Below are 26,551 nucleotides of genomic sequence, written 5' to 3'. Positions count from 1 at the left end.
ATGACATAGAACTGGAAGAACCCTCAATTTTCAATGTGTGGGATTAATTTGGAGCTTAGACAATTATTTATGAAGTTCAAAAGGTTAAACAGACTGTTATTATTAGGGCTAGCCATGGTTCACATGACGCTCGTACTTCACGATAATGTCGTACTGTCGTGATAATCATGACAGTCATGTTTCAGGGCTATATTAGAGAAGGCTATGGTCTACTCTGTAGGCCTACACATGTAGACTATTTATATGCAGTATAGGCTACAATGAATGCAGGATTGAAGATCCTCACATGCAGAACCAGTGTGTGTGTGTGTGTGTGTGTGTGTGTGTGTGTGTGTGTGTGTGTGTGTGTGTGTGTGTGTGTGTGCGTGCGTGCGTGTGCGTGTGTGTGGGCGGGGGTTAGTATAGAGCTCTGGCCGCTTGCCGCTCAAGCTGTGCCTTTCATTCCGTTTACTTTGGAGAGTACGAGGGGTGACATTTTACGCACCACCACAGCCAGTTATGGGCATTTAATTGACCATATGCGACATGATTGAGCTTTGTTTGATACAATATAGAACATACCAATGCAGTTCTCTTCAACTTTCCTTATTATTACAATAGGGACGCGTTGATTAAAATGTGGACAATACCCAAGCCGAGATATAGACGTGGTTTGGGCACCGAGGCTGAGGACGAGATTGCCGTGAACATCGGCGGGGTGAGAGTGGTGCTTTTCGGGGACGTTTTGAAGCGCTACCCGGAGAGCAGACTTGCGGAGCTGGTGAACTGCTCAACTCAAAACAATGACGCCGTCTCCTCACTCTGCGACGACTTTGATCCGGGCAGGCGAGAGTTCTACTTCGACCGAGACCCCGACGCTTTTAAATGCATCATCGACGCGTACTACTTCGACGAGATCCACATAAGGAACGGCATCTGTCCCGTTTGTTTCCTGAAGGAGATGGAGTTTTGGAAAATTGACCAAAGTGTCCTGGACGAGTGCTGCAAAGGTTACCTGAGCGAGAAGGAAGAGGAGCTGCAGGAGATCGCCTGCAAGGTGAAGCAGATCCTGGCCGACCTGGAGGTGCCGCTGTGCGTCACGCGCGCGCAACGGTGCCGGAGATTCCTCCACCAGCTGTTGGAGAAGCCCGAGTCCTCCGTGCTGGCGCGCGTCGTCGCCATCCTGTCCTTCGCCTTCGTCCTCGTCTCGTCGCTGACGATGTGCATCGGCACGATCCCCGAACTCCAGGTGCAGTGGTGTAAAGTAACTAAGTAGGCCTACTTTTACTTAGGAAGTATAGCCTAGTGTAGCCTACTTAAATACACTTTTGAGTTATAGTAGGCTATTTGTAATTGTAGCCTACTTTAGTTGAGTATTTCCAATTTTCTGTACTTCTAGGTCTGCCCTACTCAATTATTGTACTTTTACACCTCCATTACAATTATTTGAAAACTTTAGTTATAGCCTACAGACCTTTTTTGCACCGGTACCGCACCGTGCCTAAAATCTCTGGCAGCATAGGCCTATAAGCCAAGAAAAAGTGGAGTGAAATATTTAATATTATACAGGCAATTGGTTGAAAATAAGCTCTGAGCCTGCTGAAATGGGCGTGATGGCACACCTAGACGTTAATAGAAGATTTGAGTGTGTTAAGAAACCTCTGTTCTCTAAACTTCTATTTTGAGGCAATAATAATTAATGAATCATTCATTCAAGTTTTTCCTTTCAATTTTATTTATTCTCGAAATTACACTGAGCAATTAAACTCATTTTCAGTGTCGTAGAGTATATCATATATATCATATATATCATATAAAAAACATCACAATACATCAGAAGATCAGGAAAAAGGAAAACAAAAAGGTATACATGTGAATTATAGGATATTAGCCTACAAATAAAAGCTAAGACAAATTTCAAAACGATCTAAAAACAGTTGTGATCTGTATACGCTCACCAAGGTTTTAAAACACTCTGGTGTGGTAGGGCAGTGGTTCCCAATCTTTTTCATATCAAGGACCCCTAAATTGACATTCTTTAGCCCGCGGACCCCCATTTCAAGAGATATGCCAGAAACCCCCATAAGAGAAGATTTCTATGGCTCTTAGCAGTGATTCTCAACCTGTTTAATTTCAAGGACCCCCCAGTTTGACGTGCTTTATTCTATAGACCCCCCAATTCTATCTCTTGGACCCCCAATTTAAATTGTAAAATCAATGTTAATTTAACTCTACAATAACTCTACAAAATTAACTCCATTTGGTTCCATTCCAAACTATTATTTAGCTGTACCCCCTGGAACTCCCTCAGGGTCCCCTGGGGGTCCCCGGTCTCCACTTTGGGAACCACTGTGGTAGGGTTCAGAGTCCCATTTCAGAAATGATGAGATGTATTTAGGACAATCTCCAAGCATGGCGTTATACAAGAACAGGTGCCAATGCAGTTTGTCTCTCTGTCAGGGAGGACCATCCAACCTTGTTATATAAGTAGCTATATGATAGCTATGGTGAGTACCATAGCTATCACCCGTAATAAATCAAATCGATGAGTGATAAACAGAGTCTAGGGATTTAAGAGTGGATGCTGCTGCATGTCTATAGATTATGTCCCCATAATCCAAAACAGACAGGAACACTGCAAAGCTATTTCCTGATACGTTAACCACTGTAGCCAACTAGCCATGCACTTATAGGCCATTTGAAAATACCAGATCTACAAGCTCACAATGAATCACAATGCTCATTGTGAGATTGTAGATCTGGTATTTTTAAAAGATTTGAAATGGGACAATGCACAATGAATAGGCCTTCTTTTACTTTTGGTACAAATTGCAGTATTGATGCTTTTACTTATAAGTATAACATTTGAGTGCTTTTCCCCACCATGCACCGCTCCAGGTGATGGACGCCGAGGGGAAGCTGGTGGAGCACCCCACGATGGAGGCCGTGGATGCCGTGTGCATGCTGTGGTTCACCGTCGAGTACCTGCTGCGCCTCGCCGCCTCCCCCAACAAGCTGAGCTTCGCGCTCTCCTTCATGAACGTCATAGACTTCATGGCCATCATTCCGTTCTACGTGGTCCTGAGCCTCACCTACCTCGGCAGCTCCGCCATGATGGAGCTGACCAACGTGCAGCAGGCGGTGCAGGCGCTGCGCATCCTGCGCATCGCGCGCATCTTCAAGCTGGCGCGCCACTCCTCCGGCCTGCAGACGCTGACCTACGCGCTCAAGCAGAGCCTGAACGAGCTGGGGCTGCTGCTCTGCTACATGGGCGTGGGCATCTTCGTGTTCTCGGCGCTCGCCTACACGCTGGAGCAGGGCCACCCGGAGACGCTGTTCAAAAGCATCCCGCAGTCCTTCTGGTGGGCCATCATCACCATGACCACGGTGGGCTACGGGGACATCTACCCCAAGACCACGCTGGGCAAGTGCAACGCCGCCGTTAGCTTCCTGTGCGGCGTCATCGCCATCGCCCTGCCCATCCACCCCATCATCAACAACTTTGTGGTGTTCTACAACAAGCAGACGGCGCTCGATACGGCAGCCAAGCACGAGGTGGAGCTGATGAAGCTGAACTCCGGCGGCGGCGCGTCGAGGATGGACTCATGCAGCGAGGCGGACACTGCGGTGGACACGACACCGGTGGATGCGTCCACGAGCACGCGCCTGCCCCACAGTGACACCGGTGGATGCGTCCACGAGCACGCGTCTGCCCCACAGTGACACTTTTGCGCCGCTTCTTCTTACCCGGGCCAAATGAACATGCAGGTGTTAAATAACGACATGATTTAACGATTTAACCCAGACTGCCTCGTTATGACAACACATGGATTACTACTGCTTTCACATCCGCTCATCAATATGTGCTTGTCATTGGCAGCTGTCACCCAATTAAAACCTTTGCATGCGCATGGATGGAGACGTCTGCCTCATGTATATAGGCTATATGGTTTCTTTTCAAAATATTATAATAAGGTTTTTACAATGACGAATATTCCCAAAGGAGCCATGACACACACATCTCATGTGACCCCGTTAAAAAACTGAGATAAAAAGGTAATAATATACCGATGCCTCATGTGACAAGTCAATTACACTTGTATGATCAATAATTAAATGGGAAAACTAGAAAAACAAAATCACTTCAATGAAGTCACTTTCTAATTTGGGATTAAAATGGAGAACTGTCTAGTGCAGTGGTTCCCAAACCTTTTAGCTGGAGACCCTAAAGAGAGATTAGACCTTTGCCCGGTCATGATCCAAACTAGAGTGAAAATAGCATATCTACAAAGTGCACAAACGAGCTTCATGTCATTTCCTAGATTTGTTTGTTTTGAAATTCATAAAAGTATTCTTTTGAAGAATCTTTTGAAATATGTATATATATATTATATTTTATATTTTTACTTTTGTCTGTGACCCACAAATGGTTCCAGAGTCACTGTTTGGGAACCGGTGGTCTTAGTGAACTGCATCTCCATCTCATATGTGATAAAAACTTAAAGATGACGTGTCATGTGGTCAATATTTAATGGTCTCTGTCTGACTTCCCCATAGGTTCCCTGCCACAATGATTATGTGTCAAGTAGACAAACTGATGGCCACAGGGCTAAAAATATACAGTATGTACTGTGAGAAAGAACAAGAAGAAAATATACATTATGAAAGGTGCTGTGCAGAACAAGAAGACAACCCATGGCAAACTTGTAGTATACTTGTGCTTTCTCAGACAATAATAGGCTATATTATACTGTATATTTTTGTGTAAAATTGTCCACAACCACAAATTTGCCTACTGATAGGTCTACAGTAAATTAAGCTAAACACAAACTGACAAATTGGTCTTATTTAGCCCAGTGGTTTTCAACCAGTGGTCCGGGGACCACCAGTGGTGGAAATGGACCCTTTCTAACTACGGGTCTATTTGGTTTCATTTTACGCTTGCAAGAGTTAAATATATAATTGTTAAACATCTGCATCAGTTAATTTATAAGAAGTCTACACAATTACAGAATGTAGAGGAATTGTTATTTTGATCAACTTTGCCTGCATAAATACAGCAAATATTATCCAACGAAAATTGTCTAAGTTTTGGGCGTGAGTGAGTGAGTGAGTGAGTGAGTGAGTGATTGAGTGAGTGAGTGCGTGCGTGCGTGCATTATAGCCAACGTGTAAAATATAAGATAAAGGGGTTAAATGATTGTGATGCTGCTAATTAACACATTTTGCTGGGGACCCTCTGGAACCTCCTCAGGGACCCATGGGGGTCCCCGGACCCCATTTTGAGAACCCACTGCCATATAATGCTATAAATATTTAGATATCTTTAAAGTCCCCTCAGGGCCCCTAATTTGGGAAAACAGGGGAACCAGCGCATTAGCACGGCGCATGTCGGATGTTGCATGACAACAGACTTTCTTTGCATTTCCCAGGGGAGCGGGGGTGGGTCAGTGGTGGGCAGAAGGGTTGGAGTACAGGCTGAATATGACCAATCAATGATCCTTTTCATTACCTTTAAGAGCACTGTGCTGTGTTCAGCATAACTCTGGTAACTTTCACAGTGTCATGACCAGGGACAGATTAACCCCCACAAGGGCCCCTGGGCCGGTACATTTTTTGGGGGCCCCCTAGTGCGCGTGCGTGCAGAACTTTCCAGTTTTTTTGTTTTCATCGATTTTTTTACCTAAATGTAACAAAATCAATGGCCAATGAAGGTCCCAGGAGCTTTTTTCAGGGCCTTACAGAGCATTACATTTTCCCTGAAGGGTCCCTGGGAGCCAAGGGCCCCTGGACCACGGCCCCATTGGCCCAATGGCTAATTTGGCCCTGGTCATGACTCATGGGGAAAAAGAGAGCCATGCACTGACAAATATAACTTCTCCCAAGTCATGAACTATCAATTTACTCAAGTATTGTTAAGTACATTTTTGGAGTATCTGTACTTTCACTCAACAACATGTCAAAGACAATAGGCCTTTTACTTTTACTACATTTCTAGGAAGAGAAAAAGTAGTATTCATTCTATTTCAAATTTCTAGAGTTCAGGTCGCTACACGGCTGGCCAGTGCAATATTTAGTCATGAATATCAACCATAATTCAAGCTCACAACGTGACGAGTTGTGAGGTATTATTATTGACGTTTCAGTCAAGACGACTCATGAATGGATTAAAATATTTTCAATTAATTTAATGAAAATGAGCAGTACACTTATTATGGTTTGGCGATTCATTTGAATTTGGATCTGCTTTTAGGTTTATCTAGATCTGACAGCCGGCCTTAGATTTTACTAGAATTGGACATAATATGATGTAGTGATCACTTGACCCGCATTCAAAAACGCTACTCCTGGAGATTCTCTCCGATGTTCGAATGAGATCTATGATGGTTTGAGTAGAATCACACTTTCAGAGCATGTTTGTGTGTAGCAACTGCACTGAGTTCCTGACTGAACTTGCTCTGCAATATTGATAAGATTTCAGAAAAATCTTAGATTATTTTCTAAATCTAAATTTCAATATCCTACTGCAATGCACTGCAGTGATATTAAACATAAAAACACACTTTTTAAAAGTAGGAAAGTACTATACAATACTTGTTCTACTTCAAGTACAAATTGGACAGAGCAACATTCACTTGTAGTAGAGTAATATCACACCCTGGAATATTTTATACTTAAATTGACTCAAGTACTGGGGTTGAGTACTTTGTCCTCCACTTCCCAAGAGCAAACTGATGTGAACGGTTGTCCTTGTGGCGGAAGGAGATGAAGAGTCGTAAACAACAAATCTACGGCACATCAAACAGACCGCCAAGAGCAGATGATGTCCAATTATCTTGGGAGGAAATAACAAATCTGGAAACCTCATATGCCCTAAAGTGTTCACTTTTCAGGATTCAAATTCTAAAACAGCAAATTAGCAGATCGACAAGCTCAAAACCTGTCGTGCTTTGAGCGCCGCTTTGTGGTTTTGAGCTTGTAGATCCGCTACTTTTGATGCTTTTCTATTATGACGCTGTAGTATGTTCAATTGGGTGTTAATTTTCGAGAGAAAAAAAGGCAAAATATGGAGAAAGGAGGTTTGTGCCCGACAGCAACAAAATGCTGTTACTGATCCAGAGGAGAGAAGTGTTTCTGTCCTAAGCCCAACTCATAGTCACCAAATAAACTATGCTGACACATTCACAGGATCCCCATGGACATATCGCGAACAAGCATTTAACCATTGTCACGGGTGAGTTAACTACACACACACACTCAGGGGTTGAGTGGCCAGCAGAACAGCCGAATGGGAACCGCAAGGGTCAATCCCAGGCTCCCCCAGAGTTAGTGTCGAAGTGTCCTTGAGTTAGTGTCGAAGTGTCCTTGAGCAAGATTCTGAACTCCAAATTGCTCCCGATTCTGAACTCCAAATTGCTCCCGAGTGGCCAGCAGAACAGCCGAATGGGAACCGCAAAGGTTCAATCCCAGGCTCCCCCAGAGTTAGTGTCGAAGTGTCCTTGAGTTAGTGTCGAAGTGTCCTTGAGCAAGATTCTGAACTCCAAATTGCTCCCGATTCGGCGATGTGCAGATTGGTGCCTTGCATGGTTTCCTCCGCCATCGTGTATGAATGGGTGAATGTAATGCACAATCTATGTAAAGTGCTTTGGATAAAATCGCTATATAAATGCACCATTAAGACAGAACCAACAAAAATAAAACGCAAACTGAAATTGGGCTGCGACCAGTAGGGGTCAAATTATTGAGAGCAGGTTAAATAATTGTCTAAAGGATATTGGGGCATTCATTCATAGGGCTACGTTTATTATATGTTGTCATTTCAATCAAGCAGCTAGGTGAAGACTTTCATCTCCACCAGACTCTCTGGACGCATTATGTTTTTGCCCCTGTGCGTCAGTCTGTCTGTGGCTATTCTTGCAAACTATTAGCGCCATCTTAGTACCTTTTCATACACAGTCACTCACAATGTCATCCCATGCACCACACAGACAGTGATAGAGGGAGTCAGGGGACGTGACTCCTGGGCTGGCAGAGCTCCACTTTGCTGCACCCTTTCTAGTTTCAAAATGACATGATCATGACAGAAAGAGAAAGAAAGTTGTCGGTTCCGATCCCACGAGCTGCTGAAATAATCTGGAAGGAGAATGAAAGAGAAATGTGGTGTCCTCCGTGAGTAATCATCACTAAGATGCCCTTGAAAAAGTTACTGAAAAAAAACAAATGAAAGATTTATTTGTTTGCCCTTTTTTCTGTGTTTTATTTGTGCTTCTGTGTTCACCCATGCATGTGCATTGCGTGTCACACAGTCCCTCAGGCGGTGGGCTGTGAGAAAACGCTGTTGTGTCTCTCAGTGTTGCCATGTCTGCATATTATAAGCAACATTCTCTCTAGGTCGTCCTCAGACGAGCCCTCCAACGTTGCTTCCATGTCATCCCGGTTCTCCATACATCTGGCCAGCTCGTCGGTGCTTTGCGCTCCTGCGTCTTTCTTGAGTACATCCACATAATTGTTAATGTGGGACGTCCTCGTGACCGGTGCCCGTGTGTTGGTTCCCACAGCACTAACTTGCTGGCTGGAAGCTCTTGGTGTCTTTGGCAGTGTCCTGCTATTTTCCGGCTCACCCTTGGCATAATTCCATCATACAGATTCATGTTGGTCATTGTCAATCTGTCATTATCATGAATCATGACATTGGGCTTGTTTTTCTGTAAAGTTACTTACTTAAATGTTGGTAGTTGTGGGTTGTGATTTTTGGGAGGGGGCTTGTTTCTAAAGTGTATAGTTACTTATTTGAGCTTCCTTCCTGAAAGTTGTTTAAACCAGTGGTTCATTTTCTTTTCAGATGTTTTCCATGAGAACTTCATCATCTTACTATTTTATTCTATAGTATGCGGTGTCACTGAGCAGTATGGGTGGGAGGGTTGAGGGTTTTCTTTCTCTTTTTGTCTTTTTGTATTTTTATTTTATTTCCTTTTTTTTGTTTTCTATAAAAGAAAAATGCATTTCATATCATAATGTTTGTGTAACAAAAACCTATTTGACCAAAAAAAAACAGTGGTTCTCAAACATTTTCATGTCAACGACCCAAATTGATACAGTTGGGTGCCACCGATATTGTCCCTTATCATTTGACCCATTTAGGCCTGACCTCAAAATTTAAAAAAATCCTTCTAAATCCTCCAGTTTTCTGAAATAAATATTTTCACGATTTTTCAAAAATAGCAGACCTACAAGCTCGTAGCGCGCCACTCGGTGGCGCGCTATGAGCTTGTAGATCTGCTATTTTTCAATAGCTAAATTATAACAATGTTTAAAACACCAAAAGGGGTTCCCGCCCAAAATGGGTTAACTGTCCTTTTGCGCAGATCACGCAAACCTCAGCAAAAAGAAAAGGACAATATCGATGGCCTCCAACTGTATGTCTGCAGACCTACCTGATTTCCAGCCTGATTCGCTGCGTTCTGTGATTCGTTTCATATAATTCACTAAACTCGCCCCACACAGCCGTCAGTTCTTTTGTACTACTGAATCTGACATAGTGGACTACTGAATAAAATCAGTGTTTACTTTTTGGTTTAACTCTCGAGTCTGCCAGAAAAGCATGGACATGCAGAGCTGATGACGTATCAGCAACAACGTGGCTACGCAACCAGGTGACGTTAAGACACATGAGTCAAACAGTACCCTTTCCAGACTGAGTAGCGAAGTGACAGAACGCAGCGATTCAGGCTGGAAACCAGGCTACCGCAGAGCCCCCATGTGGAAATGTTTTATGCCAGAGACCCCATACCAGATTAGTGCTGTTAAAATGCTTCAAGATCGATCTGCCATTTTCAAATAGCCGATGCATACCAGTTTATAAAGTGCTCATGTGGCCTATTACGGTCACTTCTTTTAGGCTTGTTTTCATCTCGCAAGATCTGGCAACACTGGTGTCTGTCTGTACACGCCTACACACTCGACACTCAAAATATCCTCCTGTTCTCGCCTCCACCCTCTCTCCACCCTCTCTCCACCCCGCCTCACCCTCTCTCCACCCCCTCTCCCTCCATCTGCACTGATGGCCTGACAGGTTCACGAGTTGACAGAACAGCGACTAGAGTAGGTGCAGTGCACATGCAGTGCTGCTGCTGGGGACATTTTACATCCTTTTACAAACACTGTGTGAATGCCTTTCTCTTACTTTCCGTGTCAATCAATTAAGCCCTATATCGTTACTGTCGGGCAGAAACGGAGGAACGTCTTATCTCAATATTTTTTTCTTATTTTTATTTTTACATTTTTGTAAATTAACGCCCTACTTGATTACTTGAATCCTGAAAAGGCTTGGACATACAGTATGAGGTTTCCACCCGAGGTTTCCTTTTTTCTTCTTCTGCATATAACTGACACGTGGTTCAGAACAATGTAAAACAGTTCAAGGTTCAGGGTTGTCTTTATTTGTCTCCCTAAGGGGAAATTTGTCTTGGAGACAAAGTCACAGCACAGCATAAAAAAACTGAGATATTGCACACATTCCCTTGAACAGTGCAACTAGTCAATAAAGTGCATCTAGTCGTATGCATCAGTTCCTCCTCTTTTGTCTTGGAGACAAAGTCACAGCACAGCATAAAAAAACTGAGATATTGCACACATTCCCTTGAACAGTGCAACTAGTCAATAAAGTGCATCTAGTCGTATGCCTTGTACCCATGACCAAAACACAGCTGCACCATTAGCCATAATGCACTCCATCTTATCTTATTGCTCCAAGTAAAACCTAGTATATAGTATCATAGCACAGCATCACGTTGTCTATCTATATCATAATATAGTGGTAGTACATTAGTATATCAAATTATAGCCATGTATACTGTAGGATAACATATAGTACACCGAAATATTGCTACTGTTCCTTTACAGCACATTCTCAATCTCATGCTACATTTACACTAAATGCGTACTTCCTCTTCTCTCGTGTATCATCAGATATCCAGCAGTGTTGCGTACTAGCCATGCCCTCGGCTCTGGTCCCATGATGAGGAGGCTGGCTTCAACGGCTTCTGAAGGTGGGCAGGTGATCATTTTATGTTCGGCAGTATGCGCAAGCTCGCCGCACTGTCTCGCATGCTGCACTGATCTTCTAAGGCCACACTCACGTGCAGAGTCCATTGTCAGATCTTCACCTTTGACCCCATCTCCCGGGTCCCAGATGTAAGGATGGATTTGTGTGGGCGTGGGGGTCTCCCACTCTTCAGATTTACAATGATTCTACCCACCCTCTTCGCTCTGAATTTGACTTGTTGCCATCGGGCAGGAGGCTTAGGGCAAAATTAGCTAAAAAGAAGGGTTACGAAACTTCGTTTATGCCTACTGCTGTGGACATTTTAAATAAGAAAATGTTTAAATAGTTCACCTAATCCCCAGTTCCCCCACTGTTCATGATCACTGTTGCTGCGTTTATGTGAATGCATTTTATATAGTATTTTCATGCATCTGTGTATTGTATGTAATGTTTTATTACATTTTATGTAAATTGAATGGACAATAAAGTTTTCTTTATCTTTATCTTATATCAAGTTGGGGGGTTCTTGACATGAAAGTGTTTGAGAACTGGGTTAAACTTATACAAAATACAATGCTTTCCATTCTGCATGAATATTGGTGGATGGCCTAACATATGGATACAAAGGGTCAGTGGGAGGTTGAAAGGAAAATGTTGACCTTATAACAGACCTTAACGAAGAATACATTCATATTTGATGCAGCAGTAGCCTTTATAAAATGAATCAGTGACACACACACACACACACACACACACACACACACACACACACACACACACACACACACACACACACACACACACACACACACACACACACACACACACACACACACACACAGTGTCCTGTTAACGCACAAAATATTGGACATACATTTCCCATTATGTCTAAAAGTGTGCCTATTGGGAATATGGACAGAGTAGCCATGAAAGCTTGCCATGTGTTGCTGTGGACACGTCTGGGTCTGCTACAGAACAACACCATTATCACAGTCTGGTTTTTCAAGTGTGTGTGTGCGTGTGTGTGTGCGTGTGCGTGTGCGTGTGCGTGTGCGTGTGCGTGTGTGCACGTGCGTGCATGTCCGTCCTGGGGAATTTCAACCAAGCTGTAAATGACCTGAGAGACAAGTCAAGAAGGGCATTCTATGCCATCAAAAGAAACATCAAAATAGATATCCCATTTAAAACCTGGCTTAAAATACTGGACTCTGATAGATCCAATTTCCCTCTATGGTTGCGAGATCTGGGGACCATTAGCAAACCATGACCTTGAAAAATGGGATAAACACCAAACCGAGACCCTACACACAGAATTCTGCAAATCCATTCTCAGTCTGGACCCAGACTGCAGGGCAGAATTAGGACGATTCCCACTCATAATCAAAATAAAAAAAGAGAGCACTTAAATTCTACAACCACCTAAAGGAAAGTGACCCAGATGCACTCCATAACAAGGCACTCACACACAGCAAAACTAGAGAGATGCCCCCTCAGCAACTGGCCCTGGAACTCCCATTGAAAACCCATTGGACTACGCCACATTATAAAACAGCAAAAGGAAAACTCCTGACACATTGGAAAGAAGCAACACAAAAGCAGAGTAAATTAAAATACTATTTGTATGCCCTAAACAGAGAATACACTGTGGCAGAATACCTGAGCACCGTGAAGTATAGCCTGCCCTACAACAATGTGCAAACACAGCAGCAAGATTCGTGAGCTGAAATGGAACACAACCACCCTAAAGACTAATCATTGTGTGTATTCCTCCACTATCTGCATCGAGTGATCTTGGTACATAGAAATTGATTTGTTGGAGATTCTGACTTTGCATGTTTGGGTGGGCGAGAGAGAGAGAGAGAGAGAGAGAGAGAGAGAGAGAGAGAGAGAGAGAGAGAGAGAGAGAGAGAGAAAGCGAGTTAGATAGATAGAAGGAAAGAGAGAAGAGAGAGAGAGAGTGTGTGTGTTTGTGTGTGTGTGTGTGTGTGTGTGTGGGGGGGGGGGGGGGGTATGGGTGGGTGTGAGTGGGTGGAGGGATTTAATGTGTTATATATCCTGTATTATTATCCTGTATTGTGTTTCTGTATTGTTGTCTCATAGGGGAGAGAGTATGTATTGCTCACTCCGTCCGTGTGTGTGCGAGTCGGTGTGTGTGTGTGCGTGCGTGCGTCCGTCCGTTCGTCTCTTACCAGCTAATCTCCGGCACCGTTAACCTGGTCGATGCCATTTTGCACACACACTCCCTTGATGCCAACGATGAACCTCTTCCCCAAACGGCCACCAGGAGGCCAACTTTTGAAAAACACATCTTTGGAATATTACTCCTCCAGATTCGCTCCAGAAATCCTGCAAATTGTTACACACTATCTCTAGGAAATAAAACGTCTGGGTTTCCGAGGCTATAGTCAATTTAGCTTTCAAAGTTTGCAAGATTGGCCCGTTTTGAACAAAAAGCCTCAAATCATGAACGCAGCGTGCAATTTACGTGAAATCTTTCACAGACTTTCCTACTAGGCTGAGGAATATATCCCACCCTTTTCACATTGGCCTGTTATAGCGCCACCAACAGGTGGATTTTTGCAAAACACATTTGTGCAACAAAATGCCTCAAATCATCCAATTGCCATCCAAGGCGTGAGAAGAAATGCCACCCTTTTCACATTGGCCTATTATAGCCCCATATTATAACCCCATCATCCTGACCTCAAAGAGAATAGACTCCTTGTCAATACCTGCTGCATCCCCCGGTGCACTTTGAAGTTCCATAGGAGAGATCTCCCACGATCTTAATTTGCTCCTCTAAGCCCACTAAATGAAGGATGAGCTTTCTGTAGTCGGCTGTGTGTGTGCGTGTGTGTGTGCGTGTGTGTGTGTGTGTGTGTGTGTGCGTGTGTGTGTGTGTGCGCGTGCTCGCGCGCAGGAGCTGGGACTTCATGTATACAGTAGAAGGATTCACAACAGCATGGCTGACAGTTTTATTTGTTTGATGGAAGAGGTGTTGATACAGAACGTGAACCCTTCCAGAGACAGTCGGGCACGCTGGGTGGGGGGGGGGGGGGGGGGAGCATTCTTCTCGGTCTTTTTGCCAGGCACATAGTTCTATCTTTTTTATTAGAGAGATAAAATAATATAAAGGATGTGATTCATAATGACTTTGTTACTTTAGTGTACTATATTATATATCCAATCCTAAAAACTAATTATGCTATATAACGACCTACATAAGCTGTTATGTCACAGCTTTAGTATGTGTGGATTCCTCACTCAGAGTCCAGTTATATGATTTAATACAAATCCTATATATTCTAATCTATCCTCTTGCCAGACAGGACTCTTATATGCAGAGCTCTCTATCGGTACATTCAGAGATACAGAATCCCCACTCTCCAGTATTTCTCTGCTGATACGGCACTTCAGAGGAAAGGTTAAAACAACTTAAACCCATATTGACCGGGGTCCCCCAGGGTTCTATACATGATCTGCTCTTTTTCTCCCTCTACACCTTTCACAATGGGTCGCAGCATCGCTCGCATTATGAGCTAGTGGCAGCGGTGGCCGAACGGTTTGCGGAGTGGTCTTGATACCGGAAGGTCGCCAGTTCGTATCCCCGGACCGGCACGTTAAAATTACCACCGCTGAAGTGCCCTTGAGCAAGGCATTGAACCACTACCATGAAATGTTCTATGAGCAGGGCCTGGCTGTAAACAAGTATCTGATGCTTAGTCCAGTTACCCTGGGTAAATATAGTAACTTTGCTTTGCTTTGCTTAGCTTACATTATCGTCTGCTTCCACTGAATGTTCAACCCAGAATAAGGAGTCTCTTTCATTATCCCATTATAACCAGCTGCAGGAAAGCATCTGTGTCATTTTAGATTTTAGCTATAGGACATTCAATTATTTCAGAAAACTCATTTAGAACAGTGGTTTAGAACAGTGGTTGTGATTTAAAAAAAAAGAACGAAAAAAGTAGATGTACGAGTGTGTCACTTCGTGCTGTGCTGCAAGCTCGTACATCTGCTATTTTTTATATTTGAAACGTTTTGAATAGTTTTACACAGTTTGTTAGGCAGTGTTTAGTAGAATTGCATGGAGATTGTGCGTTGTTATTACCACTCTATGATGACTGATGGCCTCAGACAAGTAACACTGTGAACCAGCCAGCCAGCCCCCCCCCAGAGGAACCAACCTAATGGCATCCACTCAGATGTGACCTCTCCCAACCCCTCTCCATTTTTGGTGGTGAAGTGATGCACTTCCAGAGCTTATAGAGGTTCCATGCGAGAAACAAACCCATTTCACAGGGGAGTTGTGAGTTAACAGAAAAGTTAAGTTAGTACATATAAGTTACAAAGTTAACAGAGTTACTTCAATATATCCTGTTGGACTAGACTCTTTTAGTGACACTAGACAATTACCGTAGCTATCTCTTGAGCCTGAATGTTTGATGGGTCCAAGTGCTGTCAGGCTCCAAAATCCATTATTAAAATTGGAGGACCGGCCGGTCGGCAGACCTCTGACGTCACGTCCATGTCACCATGACTCAGCCATAACCATATAAGGAGTTCCCAATGCAACTACGTCCAAATATGGAGTTGTCTAACCCCAAAGTGCGTGGATATACAATTGTCCTGAACTGCCGATCCAACCAATATGTCCATATATTTATAATATTATATATATATTATATATTTCAATATATGGGCATACCGTATAGGCCTACTGATGACATCGGGGATCTCCATGTGGGCATGGAAGGAAGGGACAGATACAGTACAGATTACAGAGTTCTCCATATATGAACCATGGCATAACATTCCTTTCCTCGGACGTGGTAGCATTACTCGACTGGCATCTTACTCTGTATACAGTCTATTCTCATGACATTTGACAGCACGAGCATTATACTGCAGCTTCTCACCATGACCAAATACATCGCTGTTGGAGATGAACTACCAGACTGGGTGGGGGCCGAGGACTTCTGCCAAAAGTATGACGCTAAAGAGGTGATCGGCAGGGGTGTAAGCATGCAGTGTGGTGCGCAGGTGTGTGCGTAAACAGACAGTCAGACAGGCAGGAGCTGGCAGTAAAGATGATTGAAATCACAGCCATATATTTGGTATTTGACCTCATGTGGAGAGGAGAACTCTTTGACTACCTCACAGAAAAGGTTACTCTAAGCGAGAAGGAGACTAGACTAGACTAAATTAGCAAAAATAGAAGATCTACAAGCTCACTCACTCACGTGTTGTGAGCTTGTAGATTGGCACACAACGCCATCATACGCGATAAAGTATAAAATAGGCTTTAGGTGGTTAAGCATTTCAGAGTATTATCTTAGATGTTTTCCTCATCATTTACACTAGAAGCCAGAGTAGCTATGATTACTGGGGAAGCCTGCTTTCCAGCAGCAGACCTCCCAGACAATTCCTTTTGGAGTTGGAACAAGCACAGATGGAAGAACAAGTGAAACTAATGTTACTACATTCGTTTAATCAACCTAGAAAGCAAGAAACCTTGGAAGAACTGCTGGTTTGGAGAGAGAGAGAGAGAGAGAGAGAGAGAGAGAGAGAGAGAGAGAGAGAGTTGTGCCAAGCTGTTTTATTTAAAAGAATGTCAAGGAAGAGTGCAATTTCCTGTTCAGACTGCTACTTAATTATTTATGAGTATAGTTGCACTCGTAGCACCAGGACCGGCCCACTGTGATGCGAACATGCAGACTTTATAGCGAGAGTGATAATTGAATATCGCATCACAAACATGACAAATATGGAAAACAAAGTAGCATAAAAAAACCTATATTGAACCCCAGTGGTTTCCTAGCAGAAACTGCAATATGGTTGGAACGGAGAGGCATAGTAACAAGTAAAGTAAAAATCACACCCGTTTGAAGTAAGGACCCGAGGCGAGGGCCACAAAGGTCATTCTGGCCAATTACTTTTGGGTCTTCACTTTTCTGCTCTCACTTTTTATCCTCAATATGTACTTTGCTCAGCCAATCAAATCATCGCTATGGGGTGAGCCAATCAAATCATCGTGTTTGTGTTCACACAGACAGACACATTTGGGCATAGGAGGGGATAGCGAGCCTCAAAAATAAGACGTTCAGACGTATTCGAAATGAGACACATTGAACTCTCTTTGTTCATCAAAGGATTCCCTCCATTTCAGTGTCCACAACACAGTGTAAGGAATATCGGGATTTTTGAATCCTGAAAAGTAACAGTTCTCATAATGGTAAATGGTGCATTTATATAGCACCTTTATCCAAGGCACTTTACATAGATTGTGCATTACATTCACCCATTCACACACACATTCATACACCGATGGCGGCGGAAACCATGCAAGGCACCAACCAGCACATCGGGAGCAATTAGGGGTTCAGTGTCTTGCTCAAGGACCCTTCGACACCAACTCTGGGGGATCCCGGGTTCGAACTCCATCCAGCCACTCTACCCCTGAGCCACCGCCGCCACCTCATAATCCTGATTAAATCCTCTGCCTGCCCTAGTGGTCAATTAACCAGGAAACGCTACGGTAAAACTATAGTACCTGGGTCAACGTGGTCCAAACTTACACTCTATCTTGTGAATATCTATCTAAAAAGTAACGTAGGCCTATAAGGAACTTATATAACAAACATCTGACTTTAAAACAAAAGAAAAACGAAAACAAGACTAAACTCTGAAAGCCGCTAGAGGCTGTTCTGCTCCTTATAGGAACTCTTCGCACATTTCTAACCTTATCTTCAAATAATTGGTCCTCATATACAGTATGTGTGTGTGCGAGAAATAGAACCCAGACACAGTAATTGCGATATTTGGGGGAAGCCCCTGCAGAAATCCTGTTCTAGGTGCTAAGGCCGATGCACTGCATGGCTTTCTCCTCATTACTAGCACGAAGGTTAATACTGTTACATTGGAAATCTAACAAGCCGCCATCACGCTCCCAATGGCTAGAGAGGGTTAATGACATATGTAAAGCTAGAAAAACTAACAAGAGGCTTGTGAGATTTCTGCCATACTTTATGTATTTAATGTAAAAAGTTGAAACTTGAAGATCCAAGTTTTCTGACCGACAGCAATGTATGTATGGACATATACGTCCGTACGGATGTACAACGGACCGGACAACCCTAAAACATGCTGCCTAAAAAGTTGTTACTGCCAGAATTCAGGGAGAGACCCTATATAAATTATACATTCACTGAAGTCGGTGCTAGAGGAAAGGCCATGGGGTCACCCTGGAACACAAAAGCAAATTCCATGCCAATCTGTAGGCAGTAGTTCGACTGTTGGGTCATCTCATGTGCAAAACTGTTAATTCTCAGGATTCAAATTCAAAAGTAGTAAATGTAACAGATCTACAAGCGTTTTGAGCTTGCGGATCCTGTTGCCATCTATAATCAGAGCCCTGTCACAAATAAATAAATAAATAAATAAATAAATAAATATGTGTATTTATTTATAATAAAGTGTTACATAGATCCACATAAGATCATTAACCTTCACAATCCTGCATCTGGTTTGTCCAAGAAAAACAAATGAAGAAAAGGGGAAAAACAACGTAATAAAGAAAATTTTTAAAACATATTTCTGCCTTTTGTTATGGCTTGCCGGCGTGTACAGCAGTGGTCTTCCGTTGTCATGGTTTCAGTCTTTAAATAACAACACCCTTCATTACTCTAGCTGAATGAAGCCTTCTGCTTACAGACTCAACTGAGTCAACTCCCACACTGAATGCTCTCAGAAGCGTGAATTCCGTTTGTGTCCGAGCATAGACATGGTAACGCCCCGCCTGCCTGATTGGCCTACCGACAATGCCTGTCTTGACTGTCCTCCGAGGTGGATATGCTGGATAGTCTGATGCGAGGTTACTCCGTGGTGGGAAATGATACAAGTAGTATGGTATGATACAAGAGAACACTAACTTTTATTTTTGTAGAAGAGGCAAACTAATATTGTTTATGCCGTTTGCTTTGATGGAATAATTGATTGAACATGCACGCCATAATATGATTTGATTTGGGTGTGTTTGTGTTGATTATTGTGTAATTTGTGTAAACTTGAAACATTATTGTACTATAAAAAGATATATTTTCCCTTCATCTTTATCCATTTTAGTGTAATAGTATTAGTTTACTATAATTAGATTAATACACGATAATCAACACTTTATTTAGAACACACCCACACCAAATCATAGTACAACATACGTTATTCAATCAAAGCAAACGGCATAAACAATATTAGTTTGCCTCTTCTAGAAAAATAAAACTTACAAGTTATTTACAAGGCTGCATTCTGTTGCGCGTGCCAAGCTGTCATTCTCTTGTAGCCTATTATCTATTTCTCAATCTCACCACGGAGTAACCTCACGTCTCGGAGGACAGTCAAGACGGGCAGTGTCAGTAGACCAATCACAGGCAGGCGGGGCGTCACCATGCCTCAGCCATGCCTATGCTCGGACACAAACGGAATTCACACCTATCAGAAGCAGTGGTGCAAAAAGTATAAAAATTAGTAAAATGTAATCTTGTCCAATCTGTAAAATAGTTTGTCTTCCTGCTCTTCAATTGAGATAAGTTTGTATCAAAGGTCATGTCTCATCTCCATCTATCTAGCCAAAGGCTCGAACCGACACAGAATTTGTCCTGATGGTCAAGATTCAATTCATCTCCTGAGCAAGCAGGCAGGCTCCAATATCTCAATGGTAAACATTTCAGCACTTGCACAGGAAACCAGGTTCAAATCCAAAATATAACTTAATGGTTTATTTTGAATAGCCTGCCAAAGTATAAAATATGGCTTAAAAGTGGTTGATGTATGTTCTGTGTGAGTAATCTACAGTACATCTACAAAGTAACTCGATTTCCCAAATAATAGTGGAGTAAAAAGTACAATATTTTGACTCTAAAAGTAGAATCATAAAGTATCGAAAAATGGAAATACTCAAGTAAAGTGCTTGTACCTTGAGTAAATGTACTTAGTTACTTTCCACCAATGCTCGGACGTCACCAATGCTCGGACGTGCCACGTAATGGCTTTAATAGAGCAACCTTCTCTTTCTGTGTGATGTATGTCAGAGGACTGAGTCATACAGGAGATCTTTCTTTGAGATTTGCTGAGTCGGACACAAGGATTGGAAAAGAGATCACATGTCCATGTGCATCTGATCCGGGTCCCCGTGTATTGAGATTCGATACGGTCTGTCTTATCAGCATGGCTCGGGGGATGAATTATCGTGTGCATGCAGTGCACGTACGGAGGAGTCTGCAAGATGTCACCAAATGCCCCATGCACTTCATGAGAGATAAAAAAGCCTGCCATTCTAGACCAGTACCATGTCACTTGGCCTACTTGGGAACGATGCATTCGGGAATGCATGCCCTCCATCCGGTTATCGTCTCTGTCGCGTGGAAACCTTTGTGTCCAAAACGGTTACCTTTCAGGATTCAAGTTCAAGGTCACTGTGATTCTTTCCAAGTCTTCACAACTAATGAGTCTTGACAGACAATGATGTTAATCTGCAACTATAACAGAATGCAAAACCTTGTGTCACCAGGCTTTCCACCTCGGAGGAAAGCCTGGTCTGTGTTACTAAATCGCTGTGTGATCCGGTCTAGACCGGATGATAATAATAATAATAACTCTCTTATTCCGGTTGGGGGTTCCCGGCTTTTTCGGAGTCGCTTTGTTTTGGTCCCCCCTGTTTGTTTTTAGTCTCGCCAGTCGCTACAAGTTGGAATAAAAGATGGATATACCAAACAAACTATTCCAAGAAGTACTTGAAGAAACGTGTCGGATTCATACGCCACATCAAGGCTTTTATCGGGTAGGCCCTTAAATTATGATTCCCTTGATCACGAGGAATTTGGGTTAATACGGATGTTGCTCTCAGGGGTACCTGTCAAACCAGTGACTACAACATGACGTAAGATACCATCCGCTCCCGACCGGATCATAAACCCCGAAAAGGAATGCTTGCCAGGCTATATCAGCAAGGGAGGAGCGAAGAGGGGTTAAGAGTGGAGATTCCCAACCCGTGGGCCGGGGTGAGACCTGTAGCCTGGTAAGAAGAGGGGTTAAGAGTGGAGATTCCCAACCCGTGGGCCGGGGTGAGACCTGTAGCCTGGTAAGCGTGAATTCACATTATCATGCATCTTCTGCAATCTGCATAACAGTCTGGCCCCGAGCGCTGGGTGGGCGTTTTGTATAGAAACCAAAAAGTGGAATAGGAAGAGCCAATCAGTGTCTGCGCTCAGGGCCCTGTGAATTTGGGTTAATACGGATGTTCCTGTCAGGGGAACATCCGTAGAAGTCCTGTGGAAGTCCTTCATAAGCATTCCCTTCAGGATTACAGTGCATGAATCCCAGCGGACCATCATCGTCAGCACCAATGTCACCCTTCTCAGTTTCCCCGTTATCCGAGTATTGAAAATGTAATATACCTGATGAGGGGTCAACACATTCTCTTGTTCTCAAGAGACCCCCCGCCCCCCTCCCCCTCCGTTTAGGTATCAAGTATGGGCAATAGGAGAAGAGGAAATTGAGGAGTTTTGACACTTCAATGGCCTTCTTTTAGAGTCAATGCCCCCCCCCCCCCCCCCCCCCCCGCTAAATTATTGATCATATATGAGCACTGAGCAGTGCTGTCAAAATCCCACTGCCACTGCCGGATGGTGACCTTTCGAGAGCTTTTCTTTCCCTGTCGGGGTCTGGTTCTCTGCTAGCACTCAGGTACCGGGCTTTGTGCTCCTAGTCAGCCCCCTGCTCAGTCACAGCTAGACCCCTCGCCCATCGCAGAAACCACTTATCTCCATATTTTAACTTATTGTGTATTTTTGTATATTAACGCCCCACTTGATCATACTACAGCGTCTCATAAAAGCATCAAAAATAGCATATCCGCAAGCCCGGCGAACCGACACATTTTGAGCTTATCGGTCTGCTACTTCTGCTGTTTGCATTGGAATTAGGGATGTCCCGATACACTTTTTTCGTTCCCGATCCGATCCCGATACCACAATTTCTGTTTTAGACGATACCGATACCGAATACTGATACCAGTGTTGTGATTTTGTGTTGTGTTTATAGCTATCTAGCTATAATATATCTTGTTTAGACTCCTCACTCATATGTGCACTTGCAGTTTGGGCAATTCGAAAGCAAACTCCACATGCCCCAACATGTTATTTACCTTGCCATAGTGTCAACCCCTTACCCCTGTGTCGGATTGGTGGTTAGACTGGCATATTCACCGATATGATCCGATATGACAAATAAGGTCCGATACCGATACTTTTTCGATAGCTACCGATACAGTATCGGGACATCTCTAATTGGAATCATAAAAAGTAACTGATTTAGGCACAAGGTTTCCAGCGAGAGAGGCTCTTTCAGGAGTTTCTTTATGTCTCTTGACCTTTTTTTCTGGCACTTTCTTTTTTTCTATTTCAAAAAGAGCTCCTTGGTCAATAATGCATGTTCTCTTGCAAAATGCCATGGTCGGTCGGCATGTGGGTAGGCACCGTAGGCAGTCTTGCACCGCACACAGTGAGAGCATGCATCGCTCAGCGCATCTCCTATTGGCCCATACCTATAAATATATATATAAGCCTCCTTCTCTTCCAAGCTCAGTGCTTTGGGCTTTAACAGCACTCTGATTGGCTGGTAGGGCTGATTGATTGGCTGGTTATATGGCTTATTCAGAGACCGTATAAATCAAAGGCTCTGAAATTCCCTTTGATTTGACTGACCTCTTGGCTCTAGTCTGCAGTACAGGCCAATCCCCAGAGAGCTCTATAAAGATGAAAACCTCTAATAATAATAATATAATTAATGATGCAACCTTTTCCTTTAAGACTTGTAAATTCGTATGACACGTGTTGTGTCATGTAGGGGTCCTTGGGGTGGTTCCATGGGGGCCCCATTTTAACGAGCAAATATTCACGCTCACTGCACGTCTCTTCGTGCCTCGCTGCAAGCTTGTACATCTGCCATTTTGGAAAATACAGCAGATTTAGAATAATAATTTAATTTAGATAGAATTGTTTTTACATAGGCCTAAATCTTCTCTTCTGACACAAAACCTTTTCAGATGGGGGTCCGCGGCCATTTTGTTTAGGGTTGTCTTGTCCCGATTCGATCACATGATCGGGGCCGATCACGGCATTTTCATCCGACATCGGATCAGGAGCAAAAAAACGTGATCAGGACAGTACGGTGTATCAATATTATATCCATATCATGATATTAGACTGGATATTGTCTGTGATTTTGGATATTGTACTATCGTGATATGGCATATGGCAAAATCTGTTATCGGCAGATACTCAAAATCAAATGATCGGAATGGGACCGGGTGCAAAAAAACTTGATCGGGGGTCACTCACACATCCCTGATATTTGTTTAGGAAAATAAAATGGGATTTTTACTCAAATGGATCCACAAATGGGTCCTGACCATAGAGTATATAAAAGGATAGAGACTGAACTGGCGCGAAGCTCCGCCCCCCCAGCTATTCATGTCAGTGGCGTTTTTAAGCACCCGGAAGACTGCCGGAAGTACCGTCTCAGAACGTCTACTTCCGCATTTGACCACCACATTTTGGTGGTCAAATGCGGAAAGTGCAACCGAGCGCTCAATGTTAAAGCCCAGCTGCACAGGGTTTCCCGGTCATGAATCCACGGGTCCGCCTGTAGTCCCTCCTCCTACCACTAGGGCCCAGTGCTTCAACGTTGAATAGCCTCACTGGCCCCTTGGTCCTGACCCATTGTTTGGGAAACAGTGGTTCACCTGCGGACACCTGTAACGAGTCAAAGGCAACGCAAAAGATGGCCTTTCAGCTCGTTCACGCTCATACAGCTGTTGAATGCACACGTTATATGCAGTACAGCACAGCTTGGTTATATGCTCCAGATAGCTCTGTGTAACCACAGCAACTCCACAAGCCCAGAAGCATAAGCGTTTCTCATTATTTTTTCATCCATGAACATATATGTCAGTAAACCGAGAGAGGATGTAACTAAGTAATTAGCACTTCTTCAACCATAACAAATCCATAGCGAATGCAGCTTTAGTTATTTTTTTACTTAAAAAGAAAAGACTGAAAAGAGAAATCTCGTGTTTTTTTAAATACTTTATACGTCTACACCACAAAGAAGAATATTGCACACACATATTGCACTAAATAATATGGCACATGCCATACTATTATTTATTTGACAGCATATAAATACATTTATTATATTATTGATTAAGCCCTATTTGACACTTCAAAAATAGAACATCTACAAGCTCACATCGCAACATGCTGTGAGCTTGTAGACCTGATCATTTCTAAAAAGCTAAAATAAATTGTACTTTTTACTCATAAGTGAAACATATTGTATTTTTATATTGTGGTGTTAATAATTGTACTTAAATCCCAGCATCCATATAGAGGGTATGCGCGTGGCATCATCATACCCGGAAGTTATGCAGGAACGCCTACTGAGTGACAAAAAACTACTTTCTGGCCTTGACAGTCCATAAATCCAAACAGAAAAGTCCTATCCGATTGCATTAAGCGATGATAAACAAACATTAAACTCACTTTGCCACTCACTTTATGCATGCGCATACCCTTTATTGTGGGGAAGACTTTCGCTGAAAATAGCCGATCGACAATAAAGCCCTGAGGGACAACCATTATAGGGTTTAATGGAAAAACACCTGCGTACGTTTTTCCACACCACTGGCAGTGGCAGTGCATTGTTGTCTTCTAACCCTGGCTGAGGACAAGGCAGGGAACTCAATCATTGGGTTGAGCTGGCTTCTTGTTCACATTATTCCATGTGTCTCGCAACTCGCTCTCTTTAAAATGTCACTGACTGCACTGCAGAAGTGTTCCGAGCATGCAGACTCCGTCCTAGAGGGAGGGGAGAGAGAGAGCTAGGGCAGAGAGGGAAGCTGTTTCCTTTGATTGCTGCACACTTTAATATGCCACATATACTGTAACTGCATTTCAGGAATCTCCATATTCTAACTTTGTGTTTTTTGCGTACAAAAACGGCAAACGCCCAACTTGACGACTTTTCTGTGTCACACAAAAGTATCAAAAGTAGCAGATCCACAAACTGGAAATGCGGCTCGAAACTTGAGCTTGTGGAACTGCGAAATTCTGTTCATTTATATCCGTGTGTAACTGTGAGCGGGTACAAATGTAACCAAATGGACCCATAAAACAGTTGTTAAATAGCTCTACATTGTCATCTTTGCTATAGAGTGTTTGTTGTTCAGTAACAGGGGTGTCCCTGTCTCTCCAGGTCTTTAATAACAGGTAGGCCTAGGTAGGTTAGGTTATTTTTGTATCAGTGTCTAGTGTACGACAGTATGGTGCCACAACAAAGGACAAGGAAAAGGCTAAGGTCTAAACACATTTTGTGCCTGACGAGTAGTTTGCATTAGTCACTGATAATTCTAAAGAAAACTGTGTGTTTTATCCTCTACTACACAGCAGGGCTACTCAACTTAGCTCATGGGCCACACAGAGAAATACTAGCCACTGCGTGGATATTAGTCTCGTCCCTCTCAGTGTTAGATTTGTTTTCGCAATGTCCCGTCCCATATTTTAATTCTGGGCCCTGGTTGGTTATAGCCTTGGTTATTCCAGACGAATCTGGTTGGCCGTCACCATTTCGGCCGCAAAGTCCTCCCACAATTGAGAAGGGCCAGACTCAGGCCCCTTTTACACAAGACCGGTGTTCATAGAAAACAGCTACCCGGTTCTTCTTCTTGTACATGGGTGACCTGTGACTGGTCTATCTGGCAATCCGTTACCGCCACCTTTAGCAACTTGGCATTCACATTATAGTGTTTTCATAAAGTGTGCATGTTCGATAAAGGGTCGATAAAAAATGAGAACGCAATGGAACTTTACTGTTTTCTCTGGCGACCGTTCTTGTGTGAAGGTGGCCTTAATCTGCCTGAGGCAATATGCATCGAAGCAAAGGCGAGGCTAGAAAAATACAGCTGTGTCCAAGCGCCTTAGGTGAACACACTGTTAACAACAGCATTCTGTAGGAGGGAATGCCACAACAACAAATGTATCAACAACTATGGGACAGACAACATGAATTTATGTGTCATGTGCTCATGTCATAATTTGTGTGAGATTATTGTTTATTTATTGTTTCCTTGACCTGTGGTTAATTTGTGGCTGGGTATTGTTCATACTTTTAACAAGTGTTATTCTAAGCATTTATTAATTCTCCTTACAGAAACTGTTGGCCGTGGAAGATGGATGTTAAAAGCTGCCTTCTGGAACCTCCCAGCAGAATAATGAGCATGTTTTTGAGTGGTGTAAACCACTCCTACAACTGGCTTTTTTGTGCAGAAAAAATGAGCATGGTTGCTATGTTCAAAATAATTTCTGACGTAATTAAATCACACCCGGGTGAACTGGATGACCGTAGCAACCATGCTCATTTTTTCCAAAGCCAGTTGTGAAATCACATCCGGGTGTGATTTCATTACGTCAGATC

At 43.2% G+C, this 26,551-nt stretch overlaps 1 protein-coding gene across 1 annotated transcript; it reads left to right on the top strand.

The window, feature by feature from the left end:
- Positions 1 to 616: 616 nt before the first annotated feature.
- Positions 617 to 3,702, top strand: LOC306941770 (voltage-gated potassium channel regulatory subunit KCNF1-like; the record flags this gene model as incomplete). The annotated part of the gene is made up of 2 exons (XM_079527414.1): positions 617 to 1,228; positions 2,878 to 3,702. The coding sequence occupies 2 exons, from the start codon at positions 617 to 619 to the stop codon at positions 3,700 to 3,702; spliced, it is 1,437 nt and encodes a 478-aa protein (XP_079383540.1).
- Positions 3,703 to 26,551: the final 22,849 nt, after the last annotated feature.

Source organism: Electrona antarctica (genome assembly GCF_951216825.1).
Source record: "Electrona antarctica genome assembly, chromosome: 18".
Classification (NCBI taxonomy): domain Eukaryota; kingdom Metazoa; phylum Chordata; class Actinopteri; order Myctophiformes; family Myctophidae; genus Electrona; species Electrona antarctica.
The sequence above is the reverse complement of the archived record's forward strand: the minus strand, read 5'-3'. Positions and strand labels throughout refer to the sequence as shown.